Below are 20094 nucleotides of genomic sequence, written 5' to 3'. Positions count from 1 at the left end.
TTGTGCATGCAATGGAAGTATTGGCTGTATTAGATGATGAAAACTCCAACGTGTGCAAAGCTGTACTTAAAAAAGCTTTGTTGAGGGTGTGGTGGTTGTGTTCCCAAATGAGGACCACATGAGAGGACCACACCCAATATACATGAATCTTATGCTACATTTCCACTCCTCCCTCCAGCATTGCCTGGCTTGGAGCTTAGAGCTAAACAGTTTCACATCCCGAGCCAGCCATTCATCCTGCCCTGCCCTTGTTACCATGACCTCAGGACATGGTAACATGACCTTTAGTGCACTCCCAATCAAGCAGTGCGGAGTGACCTTTGTACTGGAACAAAACACAAGTCACGGAGAGAGTTAAGCACACACAAAAAACTCAAGAGGAATCATTGAGTCATTCTGCATCCTGTCAACACATAACACTGGGCATGGAAGTCCTGCTCCCCATGGCTTCCACTGGAACTGTGCACATGGATTTGGACTTCTCACAACAGATATTTAAAACTGGAATTGTTTATTTAATCCATAGCACAGAGACAAGCACAACGGGTTGTGTGTGTGGTATAATATTTCCACTTAAAATCCTTTGTCAGAAATTGTGTATCAAACACCACAACATTACAAATTAATACATTGCAGTGCTGTAATTAGCCGTGCACATTTCTGTGTACACTTACTAACAACACTTTCAAAATAGATTCAGAATAAGTATGCAATTAAAGTGTTGTTTTGTTCTCCCCCCCCAAAATAGGACAAATATGATAATAAAATGCTCAAAAGATATTTAGGCAAAGCTTTACTTGAATTAGTGGTCTTCATAACGGCAGTACATGCACTACATACAGGTCTAATCATTTCTGACTTACAGTGAAGCTGAAACTGTCATAGAGGTTCATGGATTATATTTCCTTTAAGACAATACTGTACATCTGTATGCATTTACACAATTGACCTCCATGACAGTTCATTTCCTAAAGGGTAGTGGTTTATAAATAGGCCAAAATTATTAGAACATGTCGTGAACGTGTAAATGTTACAAGCAGCAACAATTGTATCTCTTCATTAAAACAAAAATGAACATATTACTTTACACAAAATGTATGTAAAGCAACAACAATGTAAATATAAAGCATACATTTCTGGTCAATTACAAGCGAATACAAAATCTTACATTTAGAAACTCATGTATATTGTGTTTGTCAGCTCATACATTTTCAAAGTATCCCTCATCCTCACTAAAATAAACAAGTTCAACAGTTAACACTACAGTGCCCAACATCATGTATACATGTTAAAAAACAAAAGCATCAATAGGCCTGAAATGACAATGACAGATGATCAAAGTGGCTAGGTGGTAGGATGGAGCTTGATGGGCCATAAAAATCAAATGGGAGGAATAAATGAGCAGTTTGTGATTTCCAATAACATACCAACACAGTGTCCACATTGACGAGGAGCATTGTTGTGTATGGGACGCATGGTATGCTGTCAAGTGTCTTGGTTAGCATGCATTGAAAGACGAATGTTGGCTGCTGAATCCAATATGGGTTCTGCTGGACTGTCCATTACTGACCATCTCTCTTATCTCTATGGGGGATGGCGATCCTGTCATGGTGCTGATGATACTTTACCAGAGCATAAAACGCCTGTGCTCATTGGTCAACAAAGTGTATGTTATATGTGAGTTGGTGTCCATTGTCCCAGGCATACAGGACCTTCTCCTTGGGGTTGTAGTCTATCTGGGTAGTGTAGGCGTACTCGTTGGTGAAGGGCAGGCGAGGGATAGCCTCTGAGTTGGTGTGGGTGTCGTAGGCATAGTTCACCTCCCCTTCCTTCTGGTTATAGACGTCCACAGTGTACAGCACCCCACAGATGATGAAGCAGTTCCCATAGGAGTTCCTCTTCAGGCCCGTCCTCCAGGTGGTCTCCTTCTTCATGGACAGATCCCCAGGGTCCAGCTTACTGATGACAATCACCTCCTGCTGGGAGTAGTCATAGTCCACAGAAGGGTAGATCACCCACAGCCCACTCTCGTCCACGGCAAAGTCAATGTCCGAGTGACCTCTCCACTTCCAGGGGGTAGTGTCCTCATAAACCACATCATGCAGGAGGGTCCAGGCGGCCACGTAGCGCATCCTCAGGTCGTACTTGATGATGTTCTTGGTGAAAGCTCGGTTGTAGTAGAAGGCTCCGTTGTACACCACGTGGCCCGTGCCGATCCAGTTGTAAGGCAGTTTGAAGAGGTTGCTCCAGCGACCTAACAGGACCATATACAGGGATGTTTACTGAGAAACTAATTGCATATCATGTTACCCCCCATACAGTATGCTAACATCATGCCATCTTATATATACACATGTACAGTCAAGTCATTGTGGGTGCCACTGAGGTGTTTAATAGTTATACCATAAACGTATATATAATGGTTTCACATGAGAGACTGGTTAGCTTCTGTTTGACTGTCCCACTCCCACTGTCCACACAGATGTCCTGTTATTAGTGTCATGATCATATCTGGTCACATCGCTCTCTAACAGTTCCACCTCAGGAAGTGTGATTTAGATAATGAATGAAGCTGCAGTGAAGGACAAAAACAACCCGTTAGCGCAGAACCACCCCCGCCCCAGCCCATGCCTCTGTAATCCCTCTCAGCTCTGGCCAGTTCAAAGGGGAGGCACATGTCAGCCTAGGCAGGGATCACAGCCACTCACAGAGATACCTAGTCATCCGCACACTGCTGTGAACTCACCACCCTACTGGATACCAGAGCAAAATCTCTTCACGCTTTGTAAGATGTGAGTTAAAAAAAGCTTCTGTCCAAACACCTCTAAATCAACCAGGCTAGTCCAGTGGGATAGATCATTTTACCCAGTCAGTTAAGAGGAGTAATCCTATTTCTCTCGCCAAGTACTAGTGCAAGAAGGAGGGGGGAGGGGGGGGGACTTTGTGTGTGAAATGAAATGAACAGTGTTACAACTAAACCTGCATGTTTGAGTCTCAAGCTACTGTAGTGTATACTCACTGCATTTCATGGGTCACTTTCTACTCACTGCATTTCATGGGTCACTTTCTACTCACTGCATTTCATGGCTCACTTTCTACTCACTGCATTTCATGGGTCACTTTCTACTAACTACATTTCATGGGTCACTTTCTACTCACTGCATTTCATGGGTGACTTTCTATCACTACATTTCATGGGTCACTTTCTACTCACTGCATTTGGTCACTTTCTACTCACTGCATTTCATGGGTCACTTTCTATTCACTACATTTCATGGGTCACTTTCTACTCACTGCATTTCATGGGTCACTTTCTACTCACTACATTTCATGGGTCACTTTCTAAAGAACTACATTTCATGGGTCACTTTCTACTAACTACATTTCATGGGTCACTTTCTACTCACTGCATTTCATGGGTCACTTTCTACTCACTACATTTCATGGGTCACTTTCTACTCACTGCATTTCATGGGTCACTTTTTATTCACTACATTTCATGGGTCACTTTCTACTAACTACATTTCATGGGTCACTTTCTACTCACTGCATTTCATGGGTCACTTTCTATTCACTACATTTCATGGGTCACTTTCTACTCACTGCATTTCATGGGTCACTTTCTACTCACTGCATTTCATGGGTCACTTTCTACTCACTACATTTCATGGGTCACTACAGATCATTAGAGACTATAATACTGTTACACTGATCTCATTCCATAGATGTACAGTTGAAACCCCATGCTCCATAGAAATTGAAAAGAATAGAAAATATTGAACAATTATAATGATACAACAGTATTCAATTTCTATGCAATGCCCACCTTGTTTGAAGTTGTCCAGGTTTCGGAACTCCACCAGGTTGTTGCCGTAGTAATAGTTGGTGACGTAGATCTTTGAGTCCTTGGCCAGGGGATCCTTCATCCAGGCTCCTTCGTTCCGCCCATAGCTGTGCTGCTTCTCTGGGAGCTCAATAGAGGCCAGAGTCCCCTCACAGTCCAGGATTTTACCTGCCAAGTACAGTACAATACAGTCAACACAGAAGCTACCAGAAAACTGGATAAAGAATGGCCTGCATGAGTTTTCAATCATTCAATTTCACAGTTACACACATTCTGGCAGCTAAACATTACATGTTTATCCGTTACTGAATTGGACAGAGTCATAGCACTGACTGTCTCTATTGCTGTCAATGAGCACACTTAGTTGTTATGTGGTGTAGTATAATGTACACTACACTAGGTAATTGTGTAGGTCAGGCTACCTGCTCTGTGTAGGATTGGCCGGCTGTTGTTGTCAGAGTTGTCTAGGAACAGCATGATGGTGGGGGCTGGTCTGTCTAGCCTTTCAACTCTTGCTACAATGGTGGTGGTGGTAGTGGATGGCATTGTAGTACTGGCTGTTGTTGCTGCCGTTGTTGTCGTGCTCGTGGTAGTGGTGGTGGTTGTGGTAGTGGTTGCAGTTTCTTTGGTAGTTGTTGGCTTAGCTGTGGTTCCCTCAATGGTTTCCAGGACAATTTCAGCACCTCTGTCCTCAGAGTGTGTCTCTTTGACGTGGTGGACGGTGTGAGTCTTGGCAGCGTTGTCTGAGGATAAAGACAAGTATTGGAAAGTAGGCCATGGGATTTAGTTAGACTCAAATTCAAAGTCTGGAGGATCCTTGTCTTCACTAGTTTTCATTAGAATTAGTTGGCTTAATTAATCAAAAAGGCCCTGTATGGGCTTCTTTTGAGACCTCTGTCAGAGAGACAGACACTGTACAGTACCACAGATTTCCAGGGGCCACGTCAAAGGGGAATGCATTAGTTATATAGCACACAGACTATGCCAGCTTCCTCTCGCTGTCTCTGTCCCCTCCTCTGTAACCAAGTCTGTCCCACTGTCTCTGCCTCTCTGTTTGGATTCAGAATTCCACAGCCCTCACATGGCATTTTCTTATCCCTGGCCATGGAGAGAGAATAGCAGAACAGAGGACAGTGTCAGGAGGACTGGGCCAGCCTGAGGCTGATCCCCTCTTTTACTCATACTCTCACTTCCTTAGCTGCCAGACAGATGCGTGAGATAAAACGTCTCTGCCTGCTACATAAGCAGCACATCTGCACCACACGCGCACTCTGAACCTCAGGGTGCTAGCCGTGCACACTACTTGACCACATGTATCTACTGAAGGCCTAACAAGATAGGGAGTCAGGGACAGCTTAGGAGTCAGCATAGATAGGAGAATGTGCTGTAGGTCTCTAAAGTATGTTCTGAAAGAGAAACAGTGTTGCTTGATACTTCAAAAGCCACATTGTCCTTTATCTAATAGATGCAAGACTTCTGGTTAACATTCACCTTTGAATAAAGGCAAACTACTCTTTGTGAGAGATTATGGAAATTAAGCTGAATCAATTCACTGGGTTGACAAGGGTGGCTGCACTAACCAAAGTATGGCTAAACAGCTTGGCATAGCAGAACACATGACCTGACAACATATGTGCATTTGCGCCCTGAGCAAACCTAGCATACCTACAGTATCTATTCAATAAGGATTGTGAGGAGTCAGGAAATGTTTTGTCAGCTTTCATCGGCACAGTGATGAGGGCCCACAACACATTGTGTATGAGGAGTGAAGCTGAGGCGTGTAGTGGATGTGGCTATGTTCCATTGAAACGACATTCCATTAGCTCTATGTATTATTTAATGCTCGCTGAATGCACGCATGCAATTCGATCCTCTGATGGCCCAAGCCCTGCTTGGTTGGAAATAACAGCAGGATAAATCTTGTACTGTGGATCTGGTGATCTACGGTGAAGGATTCACTGTTTTACTGTTTCCAAGATGCCAAGAGTAGTACTAAGATTTACACTCCTTTATCACACGTGTGTAAGAACAACATATTTAATTCAAATTTGAAGGGCTTGCTCTACACAAACTTGAAGGGCTTGCTCTACACAAACTTGAAGGGCTTGCTCTACACAAACTTGAAGGGCTTGCTCTACACAGACTTTTAGGGCTTGCTCTACACAAACTTGAAGGGCTTGCTCTACACAAACTTGAAGGGCTTGCTCTACACAAACTTTTAGGGCTTGCTCTATACAAAAAAATAAAATATGTGATGGAGACGTACAGCATCCATTTCGGTTGGGAATCTGAAATGCTGATCCAGCATAATGTAATGTAGATCCAAGAGTACAATTTAGTTATTTGAATTGGTTTTGTTTAGAACAATCACAATAAGGTCTGAGAACATTAGAACAGCACATAGATGATCTCATACAGGCTGGCTGAGTGCTGCTAACTCAGCTGAAGTCACAGCCCAATGTTGACTTTAGGGGTTAGTGGGCTCCATACACATGCTCAAGAAACATCAGCTATCCGAGCAGCTAACCGATCGCTGCAGCTGTACATAGTCTATTGGTAAATAGCCCACCCATTTTCACCTACCTCATTCCCATACTGTTTTTATACTGTTTTTTTTATTTATTTATTTACTTTTCTGCTCTTTTGCACACCAATATCTCTACCTGTACATGACCATCTGATCATTTATCACCCCAGTGTTAATCTGCAAAATTGTATTATTTGCCTACCTCCTCATGCCTTTTGCACACATTGTATATAGACTGCCCATTTTTTTTTCTACTGTGTTATTGACTTGTTAATTGTTTATTCCATGTGTAACTCTGTGTTGTCTGTTCACACTGCTATGCTTTATCTTGGCCAGGTCGCAGTTGCAAATGAGAACTTGTTCTCAACTAGCCTACCTGGTTAAATAAAGGTGAAATAAAAATAAAAAAAAAAAAAATACTGGGCTGGGAGAGAGAGTGGTCCAACTCTCCCCCTTTATCAAATCCAAATCATATTGTATTGGTCGCATACACATATTTAGCAGATGTTATTGTGGGTGTAGGGAAATGCTTGTGCAAAGTTTCTTAGGAGCAATGAACAGGGAGACCATGTCTATCGGCACCATCTTGTATCGGCCCTTGTTCTCACACCTTTACCACCTGTGCCGTGCTCGTCCCCATCCACCTTGGCTGCTTTGTAGTAGGTGATGCTTCTCACTACCCCCGGCTGGTGCCCTGCCACCTTGGCCTTGGCTGTGGGGTCAGGCTTGACAGGTTTCCCAGGCTTGGTGCTCTCTTTCTTAGGTTTTACGACCTTTTCCTTGGGCGGCTTGGGAGGGGGCTTGGATGAAGGGGGCTTTTTGTTAGGGTTTTTTACGGTGTCCTTGGTTTTCTCATCATTGGTGTTCTGTAAACATTGACATTCAATTCAAGCCTGTCATTTATGGTGTGTCAGCGGGCATGTGAACATTGATTTGTGTGTTTGATGTGTAATTTGTGAGCAAGCTTTTGTGTGGTGGGTGTGTGTGTGTTTGAGAGACACACTTACCTGAGCTTTGGTCTCTGTTTGGTCTTTCTGCAGTAGCTGCAGGCCCAGACTGGAGATCTGCTTCTTGATGCTCATCATGATGTTGGAGTAGTTCTCATACCTCTTAAACTGGTTAGTCAGTGTGATCATGCTGTCCCTTACAAACTCATTGTCCCGAGTCAGGTTGGTCTTGATTGTCTGTGGAAACAGACGTGTTCTAAGAATCGGGCCAGTCCATTGTACCAACCAAATGCAAATAACTTTGTTAACGAAAACAGACCCCTTTTGTAAAAACATTACAAACACAAAACCTGGGAGAACCAGTCACACAAATCTCTCTCTCCGCCCTCTAGTTCATCTTCTCCTGTTTGACTAGTGAATAGCTGTGGGGGTTAAAGAAATCTCTGTGGATACTGTAACCATGCCGTATAGGGGGGGAATTACTGGTATCTAATCACAAACCATTTCATCAGCTCTCTGTCTGCATAAGGACCATATACAGCTAGAACGTCAAGAACCCAAATACATTCACATACAGTATATAGGAAGGCACGCAAACCTAGTATTCCCTGGTTTTTGTTTTTTTGTTATTGTTCTACTTGTTGTACTCTATGAGGACGTTGTTTTTTTGGGGCTTACCTCCTCTAGTGTGTTCATCTGGGAGACCACCTTGTTGATGTAGGAGTGAACCTTCATGAGGTCCAGACTGAACAGCGTCCCCTCCAGTAGGTCCACCATGGAATGCAGCTGTACACCCACACACAGCACAGAGGAGAGTATTAGCACCAAACATAATAAAGAAGCGGGAAAATATGTTGACAGGTTTTACATTTCACATTTAATTGAGTATGTGGATTCAATAACACCTAAAAACACCCACGCCTATTTTCATTTAAAAGTATTGACTTAACAATGGGTGCTGCTTTATACTACCCTCATCTCTCAGTCCTGAATCAGACACCTGCCAACAACAAATCCACTGTTTCAGCAATTTGGCTTTCATATTGCATTAAAAGCCCTCCCCAAAAGTTATTTTGAGCCTTTCCTTTGTAATGCAATTCAATGTATTCCTTATAAGACATGGCTATGTCTAAACCCAGTCAGATCACACATCTGGTTCTGGTTCTTCCCTTCATGTGGCGCATAGCATGCCTCATCTCCTCTCCTCTCACTCCCAGTGAAAAATGTATGTGTGCTTCAGATACGTACATCCTGAGAGGTGCTGAGATGTTATCGACAGATAGAGAACCCAGTGAGCTCATGGAAACCTGTCTGCGCAACAACCTGCGATACTTTAAAGCTTTAATTTGAACAATTATAAGGATATCCTATTTCTGCTTCTCCCATGGTCATGTACAGTATATCTTCAGGACCAAACCACACACATGCAATCAGGGTCTCTGTCACGGTCTTTACATAGTCAATTAAGTGATTTTACTACCAACATTTACAGTTCTAATGTTATTTTACCACTAAGTTGGGTCTGTTACTGCTGGAACACACCTTGAGCAGTTCAGGGGCCTGTTTCTTCAGCTTCTCCATCTTCCACTCGTTCTCACAGGGGTTGAGGGAGGAGGGGGGGGCTGTGCAGGAACACTTGCAGTCCGATCCAGAGCTGACGGTCTCCACCGTGTAAAAGTCCTCCACGCGCACGCTGCCACTCCGCAGACGCTGGCATGCATCCTTGCTCAGTGGCCTCATGATGCACTTACAGCGACAGTCTGAGCCCTCGGACGTCATCCGCACCGGCTCCGTCTCCCCGAAGATCTGACAGGAGACATAGTTGAAGAGAGTGGATGAAATGGACTGATTTGAAATATTGTATAGCACTGATTGAAAAAAAGCATTCTTGACGTGTAATGAGCTGGACATGGTTCCTGTCCCTCAGCGACAGGAGTCAATCACAGCCTGGGATGATGTCACAGCGTGGGGTTGAATGTAAAACGGCGAGTCTGGAGCCTGATCAGTTGTCACAAATCCTGACAGACATTCTGAGAAAGCAACTCATAGTGATCAATGGTCAGGGTTGAACTTTATATCAATTCACCCCGTGAACATTATGATTCATTAAAATATACGCTGAGCTTGGGTTTTCTTCTCACAGCAGTCTATGGAGAGCTGTTCCAATGTTCTGAATGACTCCCTCCCAGGTGGACATTCTATGAATAAAACATACATTTTCTTAGGAGGGAAACAAAAGCATGGGAATGAAAGTGATCTTGGGACATTAACCATATGCTTCCTCTTCTTTGAACACTAGCCGTCATGAAGCACATGAAAGCCATTGAGACTAACGCAATGACATTAATATCAACTCTTATCCCCAGCTGTGTCGGAACGCTAGCACTCCCCACACATGGTGTAAAATGAGAGAACTCTGGCCGACCATGTGCAAGCTCATGCTACTGACATCATCCTCAGAATCACTCCAGATAAATAACAAAAAACAAACATTGAATAAACAATACATATTTTATTATAGACAGTCATCAAAGTGAAGTGTTTATGGGTTTCATATTTAGGCTCAGTCATAAATTTGACATTTCTATACCATAACATTTATTGCAAATCTGATTTAACGTTTGTTTGTTGTTGACAGGTCGATGACGTGCAAAACCTTCATTTCACAGAGAACTTAAGATGTCACAGTAGTTCTCAAGTGTCTTTCTCTCTGTCTGTCTCTCTGCCAGTGTCTGTGACTGGCAGTGCTCTCTCTGGTCATCTCCCCATGTAGAGGCCAGGGGGTTGCTGCACTGTATTGATGCTAAGCTCATCTTCCAGCACCTTCTGGGGCCCAGCTCCCTCTCACACCCTCTTTCCAGGGGGCTTAACCTGTCATCTTCCTCCAATGAGATTTTGGAATCTCTATAAACCCTGGGGCAGGCAGACCCACATGAATCTCTATAAACCCGGGGGCAGGCAGACCCACACGAATCTCTATAAACCCTGGGGCAGGCAGACCCACATGAATCTCTATAAACCCGGGGGCAGGCAGACCCACATGAATCTCTATAAACCCGGGGGCAGGCAGACCCACATGAATCTCTATAAACCCTGGGGCAGGCAGACCCACATGAATCTCTATAAACCCAGGGGCAGGCAGAACCACATGAATCTCTATAAACCCGGGGGCAGGCAGACCCACATGAATCTCTATACACCCAGGGGCAGGCAGACCCACATGAATCTCTATAAACCCGGGGAAAGGCAGACCCACATGAATCTCTATAAACCCGGGGGAAGGCAGAACCACATGAATCTCTATAAACCCGGGGGCAGGCAGATCCACATGAATCTCTATAAACCCGGGGAAAGGCAGACCCACATGAATCTCTATAAACCCTGGGCAGGCAGACCCACATGAATCTCTATAAACCCGGGGGCAGGCAGACCCACAAGAATCTCTATAAACCCGGGGGAAGGCAGACCCACATGAATCTCTATAAATACTGGGCAGTCAGACCCACATGAATCTCTATAAACCCGGGGGAAGGCAGACCCACATGAATCTCTATAAACCCGGGGGCAGGCAGACCCACATGAATCTCTATAAACCCGGGGGAAGGCAGACCCACATGAATCTCTATAAACCCGGGGGCAGGCAGACCCACATGAATCTCTATAAACCCGGGGGCAGGCAGACCCACATGAATCTCTATAAACCCGGGGGCAGGCAGACCCACATGAATCTCTATAAACCCGGGGGCAGGCAGACCCACATGAATCTCTATAAACCCGGGGGAAGGCAGACCCACATGAATCTCTATAAACACTGGGCAGGCAGACCCACATGAATCTCTATAAACCCTGGGCAGGTTGACCCACATGAATCTCTATAAACCCTGGGCAGGCAGACCCACATGCATCTCTATAAACCCTGGGCAGGCAGACCCACATGAATCTCTATAAACTCTGGGCAGGCAGACCCACATGAATCTCTATAAACCCTGGGGCAGGCAGACCCACATGAATCTCTATAAACCCTGGGGAAGGCAGACCCACATGAATCTCTATAAACACTGGGCAGGCAGACCCACATGAATCTCTATAAACCCTGAGCAGGCAGACCCACATGTATCTCTATAAACCCTGGGGCAGGCAGACCCACATGAATCTCTATAAACCCGGGGGAAGGCAGACCCACATGAATCTCTATAAACACTGGGCAGGCAGACCCACATGAATCTCTATAAACCCTGGGCAGGCAGACCCACATGCATCTCTATAAACCCTGGGCAGGCAGATCCACATGAATCTCTATAAACCCTGGGCAGGCAGACCCACATGAATCTCCATAAACCCTGGGCAGGCAGACCCACATGCATCTCTATAAACCCGGGGGAAGGCAGACCCACATGAATCTCTATAAACACTGGGCAGGCAGACCCACATGAATCTCTATAAACCCTGGGCAGGCAGACCCACATGCATCTCTATAAACCCTGGGCAGGCAGACCCACATGCATCTCTATAAACCCTGGGCAGGCAGACCCACATGCATCTCTATAAACCCTGGGCAGGCAGATCCACATGAATCTCTATAAACCCTGGGCAGGCAGACCCACATGAATCTCTATAAACCCTGGGCAGGCAGACCCACATGAATCTCTATAAACCCTGGGCAGGCAGACCCACATGAATCTCTATAAACCCGGGGGAAGGCAGACCCACATGAATCTCTATAAACCCTGGGCAGGCAGACTCACATGCATCTCTATAAACCCTGGGCAGGCAGACCCACATGCATCTCTATAAACCCTGGGCAGGCAGACCCACATGAATCTCTATAAACTCTGGGCAGGCAGACCCACATGAATCTCTATAAACCCTGGGGCAGGCAGACCCACATGAATCTCTATAAACCCTGGGGAAGGCAGACCCACATGAATCTCTATAAACACTGGGCAGGCAGACCCACATGAATCTCTATAAACCCTGAGCAGGCAGACCCACATGTATCTCTATAAACCCTGGGGCAGGCAGACCCACATGAATCTCTATAAACCCGGGGGAAGGCAGACCCACATGAATCTCTATAAACACTGGGCAGGCAGACCCACATGAATCTCTATAAACCCTGGGCAGGCAGACCCACATGCATCTCTATAAACCCTGGGCAGGCAGATCCACATGAATCTCTATAAACCCTGGGCAGGCAGACCCACATGAATCTCCATAAACCCTGGGCAGGCAGACCCACATGCATCTCTATAAACCCGGGGGAAGGCAGACCCACATGAATCTCTATAAACACTGGGCAGGCAGACCCACATGAATCTCTATAAACCCTGGGCAGGCAGACCCACATGCATCTCTATAAACCCTGGGCAGGCAGACCCACATGCATCTCTATAAACCCTGGGCAGGCAGACCCACATGCATCTCTATAAACCCTGGGCAGGCAGATCCACATGAATCTCTATAAACCCTGGGCAGGCAGACCCACATGAATCTCTATAAACCCTGGGCAGGCAGACCCACATGAATCTCTATAAACCCTGGGCAGGCAGACCCACATGAATCTCTATAAACCCGGGGGAAGGCAGACCCACATGAATCTCTATAAACCCTGGGCAGGCAGACTCACATGCATCTCTATAAACCCTGGGCAGGCAGACCCACATGCATCTCTATAAACCCTGGGCAGGTAGACCCACATGCATCTCTATAAACCCTGGGGCAGGCAGACCCACATGAATCTCTATAACCCCTGGGCAGGCAGACCCACATGCATCTCTATAAACCCTGGGCAGGCAGACCCACACGCATCTCTATAAACCCTGGGCAGGCAGACCCACAAGCATCTCTATAAACCCTGGGCAGGCAGACCCACATGAATCTCTATAAACCTTGGGCAGGCAGACCCACATGAATCTTTATAAAGCCTCGGCAGGCTGACCCACATGAATCTCTATAAACCCTGGGGCAGGCAGACCCACATGAATCTCTATAAACCCTGGGAAGGCAGACCCACATGAAACTCTATAAACCCTGGGGCAGGCGGACCCACATGAATCTCTATAAACCCTGGGGCAGGCGGACCCACATGAATCTCTATAAACCCTGGGAAGGCAGACCCACATGAAACTCTATAAACCCTGGGGCAGGCAGACCCACATGAATCTCTATAAACCCTGGGGCAGGCAGACCCACATGAAACTCTATAAACCCTGGGGCAGGCGGACCCACATGAATCTCTATAAACCCTGGGGCAGGCAGACCCACATGAAACTCTATAAATCCTGGGGAAGACAGACCCACATGCATCTTTATAAACCCTGGGGCAGGCGGACCCACATGAAACTCTATAAACCCTGGGGCAGGCAGACCCACATGCATCTCTATAAACCCTGGGGCAGGCGGACCCACATGAAACTCTATAAACCCTGGGCAGGCAGACCCACACGCATCTCTATAAACCCTGGGCAGGCAGACCCACATTAATCTCTATAAACCCTGGGCAGGCAGACCCACATGAATCTTTATAAACCCTCGGCAGGCTGACCCACATGAATCTCTATAAACCCTGGGGCAGGCAGACCCACATGAATCTCTATAAACCCTGGGAAGGCAGACCCACATGAAACTCTATAAACCCTGGGGCAGGCGGACCCACATGAATCTCTATAAACCCTGGGGAAGGCAGACCCACATGAATCTCTATAAACCCTGGGCAGGCAGACCCACATGCATCTCTATAAACCCTGGGAAGGCAGACCCACATGCATCTCTATAAACCCTCGGCAGGCTGACCCACATGAATTTCTATAAACCCTGGGGCAGGCAGACCCACATGAATCTCTATAAACCCTGGGCAGGCATACCCACATGCATCTCTATAAACCCTGGGCAGGCTGACCCACATGAATTTCTATAAACCCTGGGGCAGGCAGACCCACATGAATCTCTATAAACCCTGGGCAGGCAAACCCACATGAATCTCTATAAACCCTGGGCAGGCAGACCCACATGAATCTCTATAAACCCTGGGGCAGGCAGACCCACATGAATCTCTATAAACCCTGGGGCAGGCAGACCCACATGTGGTACCACTTACAGCAGCACAAGAATGCAGCATTACAGATATTCTGTCTGTCTGTGCCCTTACTCTGCCACGTTGTATCGAGACAGGATAAACGTCTCAACTGTGCACTCAAACAAGGTATTTAGGGGAGAATTGTCTGATTCCTCCTACACCAAACCTGCACTGGGCAAGTCAACTGTAGATCTGGGCAGATATCTCTGGAGAGCAAGTCTGCTTGTCTATGTCAGTAAAGAGCATCCTAAACCCAAGCTTAGAGCATCAACCCTAAGTAACAGTGCGTACATGTCCAGTTACTGAGGGTTCTCTGAGAGTGAGAATGTTTATGGAGGCCAGACCCTGCAGGCTGGTGAGGGTAGGGAGAGGAGGGGTGGGCTCATTAGTGGAGGAATGCAGCCTGAGTGACATGAGTGGGTTGGGGGGCAGTACCCTCCATTACTGCAGACTTACACTCAGAGGGGTCTTTGATTATTGGGCAAGACCCCTGTGTGCGTAGTGGACGGCCATTCCTGATCCATGTCAAGTGAAAAAGGCAGTGGGTTGGGTTGACAAATGATACAACCACATGAAAACAGAGTGGATTAGCAGATTCAAGTTCCCTTGGAGGGGTTGTGCCCACAGCCCCACTGAACCTTATTGTTCCACCCAAGACGCAGGCGAGCCAAACCCAGGCTGCTTCTTAGCAACATGAGCTTAAGATGCTTCAAGTACTAAGTACTATGGCAAACCTGGTGAAATTTCTTCCAGCTTGACTGGGTTGCCTCCAAGGCACCTGTGTTTGTTATTTTGTGTATTGATTAAGAGGGAAGAGTTAGAACACACCATTCATTTATAGGCTCCTCCCTCTCAACCCTGTCAACTGTACACACAGACTGGAGCAAGATGGGCGTCCACTATCCTAATTATAAAGAAAGCTAAATTATATTGTCTATGCGAACCATTATTGTCCTCGCTCTGTTCATTTAGCATCCCATGCCAAGAGAACTTCCAGCATGAAAGCAGACAACAGACCTCAGATAATTCATCATTAAGACTGCTAAAAGCTTAACGCATGCTTTGAGTTTGGAGCCTTTGACCTCTGAGAGCGGTCAAGTTTCAGGTCAAAAGAATAGGACCCAAAGACAAACTCTTGTCTGTACAATAGGGGGAAGGGACCCAACTGCATGGCTTCACATTCACACACATTCCATAGACCACAGTACATGACTAGATCACTAACTCACGAAAGGCTACGGCCACTCTTACAGTGACAATGACTAAGTGAAACCTCAATTGTGTCCACAATTGTTAAAAAACAAGATTCATTACACACAATGGCTAGCACATTCCAGGAGCTTGTTAGTCTTATCTTTAAACACAGAAAACCAATGTTATTCTATGATGGCCTTGACACTGTTACTGTAACACTAACCTTGGTCCGTATAAACAAGGATGTCCGTTTCAGACCATAGATTTTGTCTAATTGTTCAGGCCAGCTGCATGTTGTTACTAGGCCTATGGCTTGTGGACTTAACAAGGGCTCTGTAGCTTTAACACACAAGATAATTTATGTAGGCTACTTTCCACAAACTTGTATTAATACACAGTCAGGTCCAGAATGTTTGTCACCCCTGATTAAGATGAGAAAAAAAGACTGTAGAAAATAAATAATAGAAATACTGAGCTATATTGTTTGCAAAAAAAGGGGAAATTATATTATTTTATACTAATACAAGTGCTCAGATTTAGAGATTTTGTTTAGCAAGTTTTTAAAAATGATCTCAAATGATTATTTATACACTGTATTTTGCTCTTATTTATCAAGGGTGACAATAATTCTGGACCTGACTGTAAATAGATCAAGAACAGACGCTGATGCAGGTCAGTTGTCCATCTCAAAGACTCAACTCAGTAAGCTGTTTCTGAGGTAAACTGATAGATAAAACTCCTCCATTAGTAGATGTAGGACTGTTAGAGTGACAGAGCTGAATCCAATCCATGTCAACTCAAATGTTATTGGTCACATGCACATATTTAGCAGATGTTATTGCGGGTGTAGCTAAATGCTTCCACACAGTATTTACATGTCTGGATAGGGTTTTTCTGTTTACTAAATCAAAGCGATGATATTTCAGGTTAGGAAAAAGGTTCAAAAGAAGTTCACCCCAAAATCACCATCTAATAAGATGGAATTGTATTACCCTAATGCATCCATTAGGGTCTTTACAACAGCTAGTAGAATATTGACTCAGCTTGACTTTAAGATCATTTTTCACCCATGAAGACCCTTCAACTGTCCCTTTAAATGATTTGACTTATCACCTTGTTCTCCAGTCTAAACATTACAGACCAAACTGGAGTCCAAATTCTTGTCCAGAAAGTCCACCTGATTCCTAATCTAATTAGTGGTGACTATGATAAACAGTCTTACTGTGCCACTGTAAATCTGAACCTGGACTACAGGGGGAAACTTAAGCCATCAGCCTGGAGATGAACCATGAGATTGCTGTCCCTAACCTGAACAGAAACTGGCATTAGCACTAGCACGCTAATTAGCTGGACACAAGCTTACTGAGCACTTGTTTTTTTTGGGGGTACACATCCACATTCCATCTAGAGCTGTTTATGTGTACGACCAAGCACACCATGAACCTTTTGGTTATCTTCAGTGGCTACTACTGAATGATCCAGATGAGAGGAGAAAGAGAGAAACAGTTATCTTTGTATTATCAGGGCAAGTCTGGAACCAAAGTCATGAATGGAATTAGCTGGTTGTCATTGCTTTCCTCCCCAGATGCTGTTGTTTTGGGAGCCAGGTGTTTGATACGTATACAGATGACTGCCTACTGGATAGATATATAGATGGAAATTATTGCTTTTAGGAAAAACCATAGATCATTGTCTAATATTCCACATGATTGTACAATTGCATCAAACCTTCCCTTAATTAATTTGGACGTTTTTTTCCCACCATAGTGATGGACCCTGGATGTGATGGATGCTGCTTGGGAGAAATTGCCAGCTGAAAGAGACATCCTCTCTCTCCGTTGTGGAACTAACAGCAAGACCCTGCTGGCTCCTCACTGGGCACAGATTCACATCATAGCAGTCAGACACAAGGAGACATACAGTAATGCACACTGGAAAAGCAGGTGGAAGGCAAGTAGTGTAGAGGATTGGTGAAACATACTTCCCTTTGACTATGTGGTCCTTTGGCAGCCATTTTCTATATGGAGCATCCTTAGATAAAGGGCTCAGACAAATATAACTAATAATTAAGCTTTCAGCTATAAATGTGTGTTAGTTTTCTCTTACATAACATCGCTCAGAGGAAAAGGAAAATTGCTTTTTGTTTGCTGTTACGGTCTGTGTCACTGTCTCCTTAATTTCCTGCTGTTCAGAATCAAAGCCCTCTTCCAGCTGCAGTGAGGCCACGGCCCCTGAGACCTTCAGACAGACCGTCTAACACATTGAGTCTCATTTATTCATTAAGTCCCAGGGACACACTGAGGCTTGTTAGTTCATTACTGTGACAGGGGGGCGTCCTGTCTCCTCCCTACATGTATCTCTCTCCGTCTCTCTCTCTCCGTCTCTCTCTCTCCGCCCTCTCATTGACCTCTCGACAGTATTCCTGGCCTTGTTTACAACCAAAACAAGGGGCAGGTGCACACGCCTGTTCCCATGCCATTGCACCATACCCTCTGTGTCCTCCTCTGAGCTGGCTTTGTCTCGCAATCATCTCAGTGCCACCAGTGGGCCATGACACTGTAGGCTGGGCAGGATGTGTCCAATGAGACGGAATGAGGAAGAGGGCAGCCAGGCTGCACACAAGACAGGCACATGAGACGTCTCACAGAGAACAGAGAGAACCATATTAAAATCAATCACAAGTTTGTGATCCTACTGGGCTTTCCTCCAGGTCACCATCAATAAATTTGATGATCAGGGTAATAATAAGGGATTATCATTTTTAGAGTCCTGCTAATGCAATTTTACACTACATTCCACTGTTCTTGAGAGAAAACTAATACCATGATGTGAACACATGACACCTGTGCTCATTGTTCTAACGGTTCCACACACACTGTTCCTCTCACGCACAAAGTAGAAGAAAATCTGCTAGACAGCCTTCATGGGCTTGTGTGCCTCTTGTCTTGTACCCATGTTGTTTTCTAGACCAAGGGGGAAGTAGTCACCTACACAGAACCATGGGGGAGTAGGGATTAGACTATCCTCAAAGCATTGCAGTTCTATGAGAGGGGTTATGGAAGTCTAGCAGCTGTTCAAACAAGGCAGGGCAGATATTACTGTTACCCGACTGGGTGCCACTGCCATCTCTTCCTACATTTAATCTGGCATCAGGCCCTACACATGAAGGCTCACAGGGAAAACCTAATGTAATGGTTACTTAGTTTGATGACATGCAATAAGGTGATTCAAAGCCTAGATTTATAAACCAAGCTGGCTGGTGTAATTTTACATTAATGACATCTATTCATCATAGCAACAAATGTGCGGAATGACATTAGAAGGCTGGTGTGTTGAAGCATGATGCCCAGTCCCCACAAGATTGAAAGTAGAGAGAGAGAGTCAGGACTGCCATTTCTCATTGGTGTCCATGAAGAGGCAAAATGATTGATCTCTGACTGGACACCTGGCCATATGAAGCAATGGTTGATATTGGGAATGGGCATTCTAATTTGGAAATCATATGGATTATTGGGATAACATGGATGTGTAGGCCTACTGTTCCGTCATGCAAACTGCTCCTCCCTTTCAACAACCTCATGCTACAAGACCATTGGGCCTTCACACCCACGTGAACGAAATAACTATTTTGAATTGAACTATGCAAATTGTGCAATACTTTAATGGAAATAATGTATGTTGATTTTTCAGTGGGTAATATGTTTATTTTATTTTTAAGAATGCATAAATCATTGGCTTTCAGATATAATCTGAACAGCAATAATCCATATCTCCTACAGTAGCAGAACTGTAGGACAGGATTTACACATTTGTATTCAGATTCTATCACAAGGAATCTCAGTTCCATAACGCATGGTGGAGTTCCTTACCTTTGCCATTGCAGCATCAAACAGGTGTTATCAGTCCATTACTAAGTCATGCCTATAACTTACCTTACTCTGCGCAGTGACATCTTTACACACCACCAGTAGGCAAGCTAATAAATACGTAAATCTCCACATTTTCTCCCAGGTGTCTGGTGACAGATTAATGATCCCTCCAATAACAACCTTTTATTGTCGGAATGACACGAATATCGGTTACTGTATTATTCAATCCATGAGGTAAGACATTCGCACGAGATATTAGGGCTCCATTGTCATAGACCCACGTCGTGTAAATTGTTGCCGTAATATGCGAAGGAAGCAGTTTTACAAGTTGATCAGGCGCTGTCTGCACTCTAGTCCTTGGCTCCGCGCATCAGCGGTAAAAGTCCACACATCATCCACCCATCTTCTCTTCTCCACACATGGGAGGGGCAATTTACACACACACACTTGACATCAACTTTAACATTGGATAATAAATATAATCTTAGCATTAGAGTCATTTCAGACGCGAGACATGTTTCAATAGTTTTCTAATATTCAATAACACTTTTTAAACCTTTATTGCGACATATCTGTCAATTATCATTTACGCATGGCGCACAGTTGATATGAATTACGCGTAAAAGCTGCATTTATTC

General features: G+C 44.9%; 1 protein-coding gene across 1 annotated transcript; it reads right to left on the bottom strand.

The window, feature by feature from the left end:
* Positions 1–490: 490 nt before the first annotated feature.
* On the bottom strand, positions 491–19860 carry LOC115111457 (olfactomedin-like protein 2A). Its single transcript, XM_029637509.1, has 8 exons — positions 19520–19860; positions 8861–9124; positions 7997–8104; positions 7379–7555; positions 6982–7237; positions 4267–4587; positions 3827–4012; positions 491–2254 (listed from the first exon to the last, which is right to left on the bottom strand). Exons 1-8 carry the CDS (start codon positions 19586–19588, stop codon positions 1650–1652), a joined length of 1986 nt encoding a protein of 661 aa, XP_029493369.1. The 5' UTR covers positions 19589–19860; the 3' UTR covers positions 491–1649.
* Between the last annotated feature and the right edge of the window lie 234 nt (positions 19861–20094).

This window comes from Oncorhynchus nerka, linkage group LG27, assembly GCF_034236695.1.
Source record: "Oncorhynchus nerka isolate Pitt River linkage group LG27, Oner_Uvic_2.0, whole genome shotgun sequence".
Lineage (NCBI taxonomy): Eukaryota > Metazoa > Chordata > Actinopteri > Salmoniformes > Salmonidae > Oncorhynchus > Oncorhynchus nerka.
The sequence above is the reverse complement of the archived record's forward strand: the minus strand, read 5'-3'. Positions and strand labels throughout refer to the sequence as shown.

Bases quoted from the DNA above. Each gene is read 5' to 3' on its own strand.
- LOC115111457 (XM_029637509.1), bottom strand. From the start codon at position 19,588: ATGTGGAGATTTACGTATTTATTAGCTTGCCTACTGGTGGTGTGTAAA. The intron at 7,238-7,378 runs GTAAGTGTGTCT...CAATGTTTACAG, and splicing joins AAACAGAGACCAAAGCTCAG to AACACCAATGATGAGAAAAC. The intron at 4,588-6,981 runs GTGTGAGAACAA...CTTTATCCTCAG, and splicing joins GCACGGCACAGGTGGTAAAG to ACAACGCTGCCAAGACTCAC.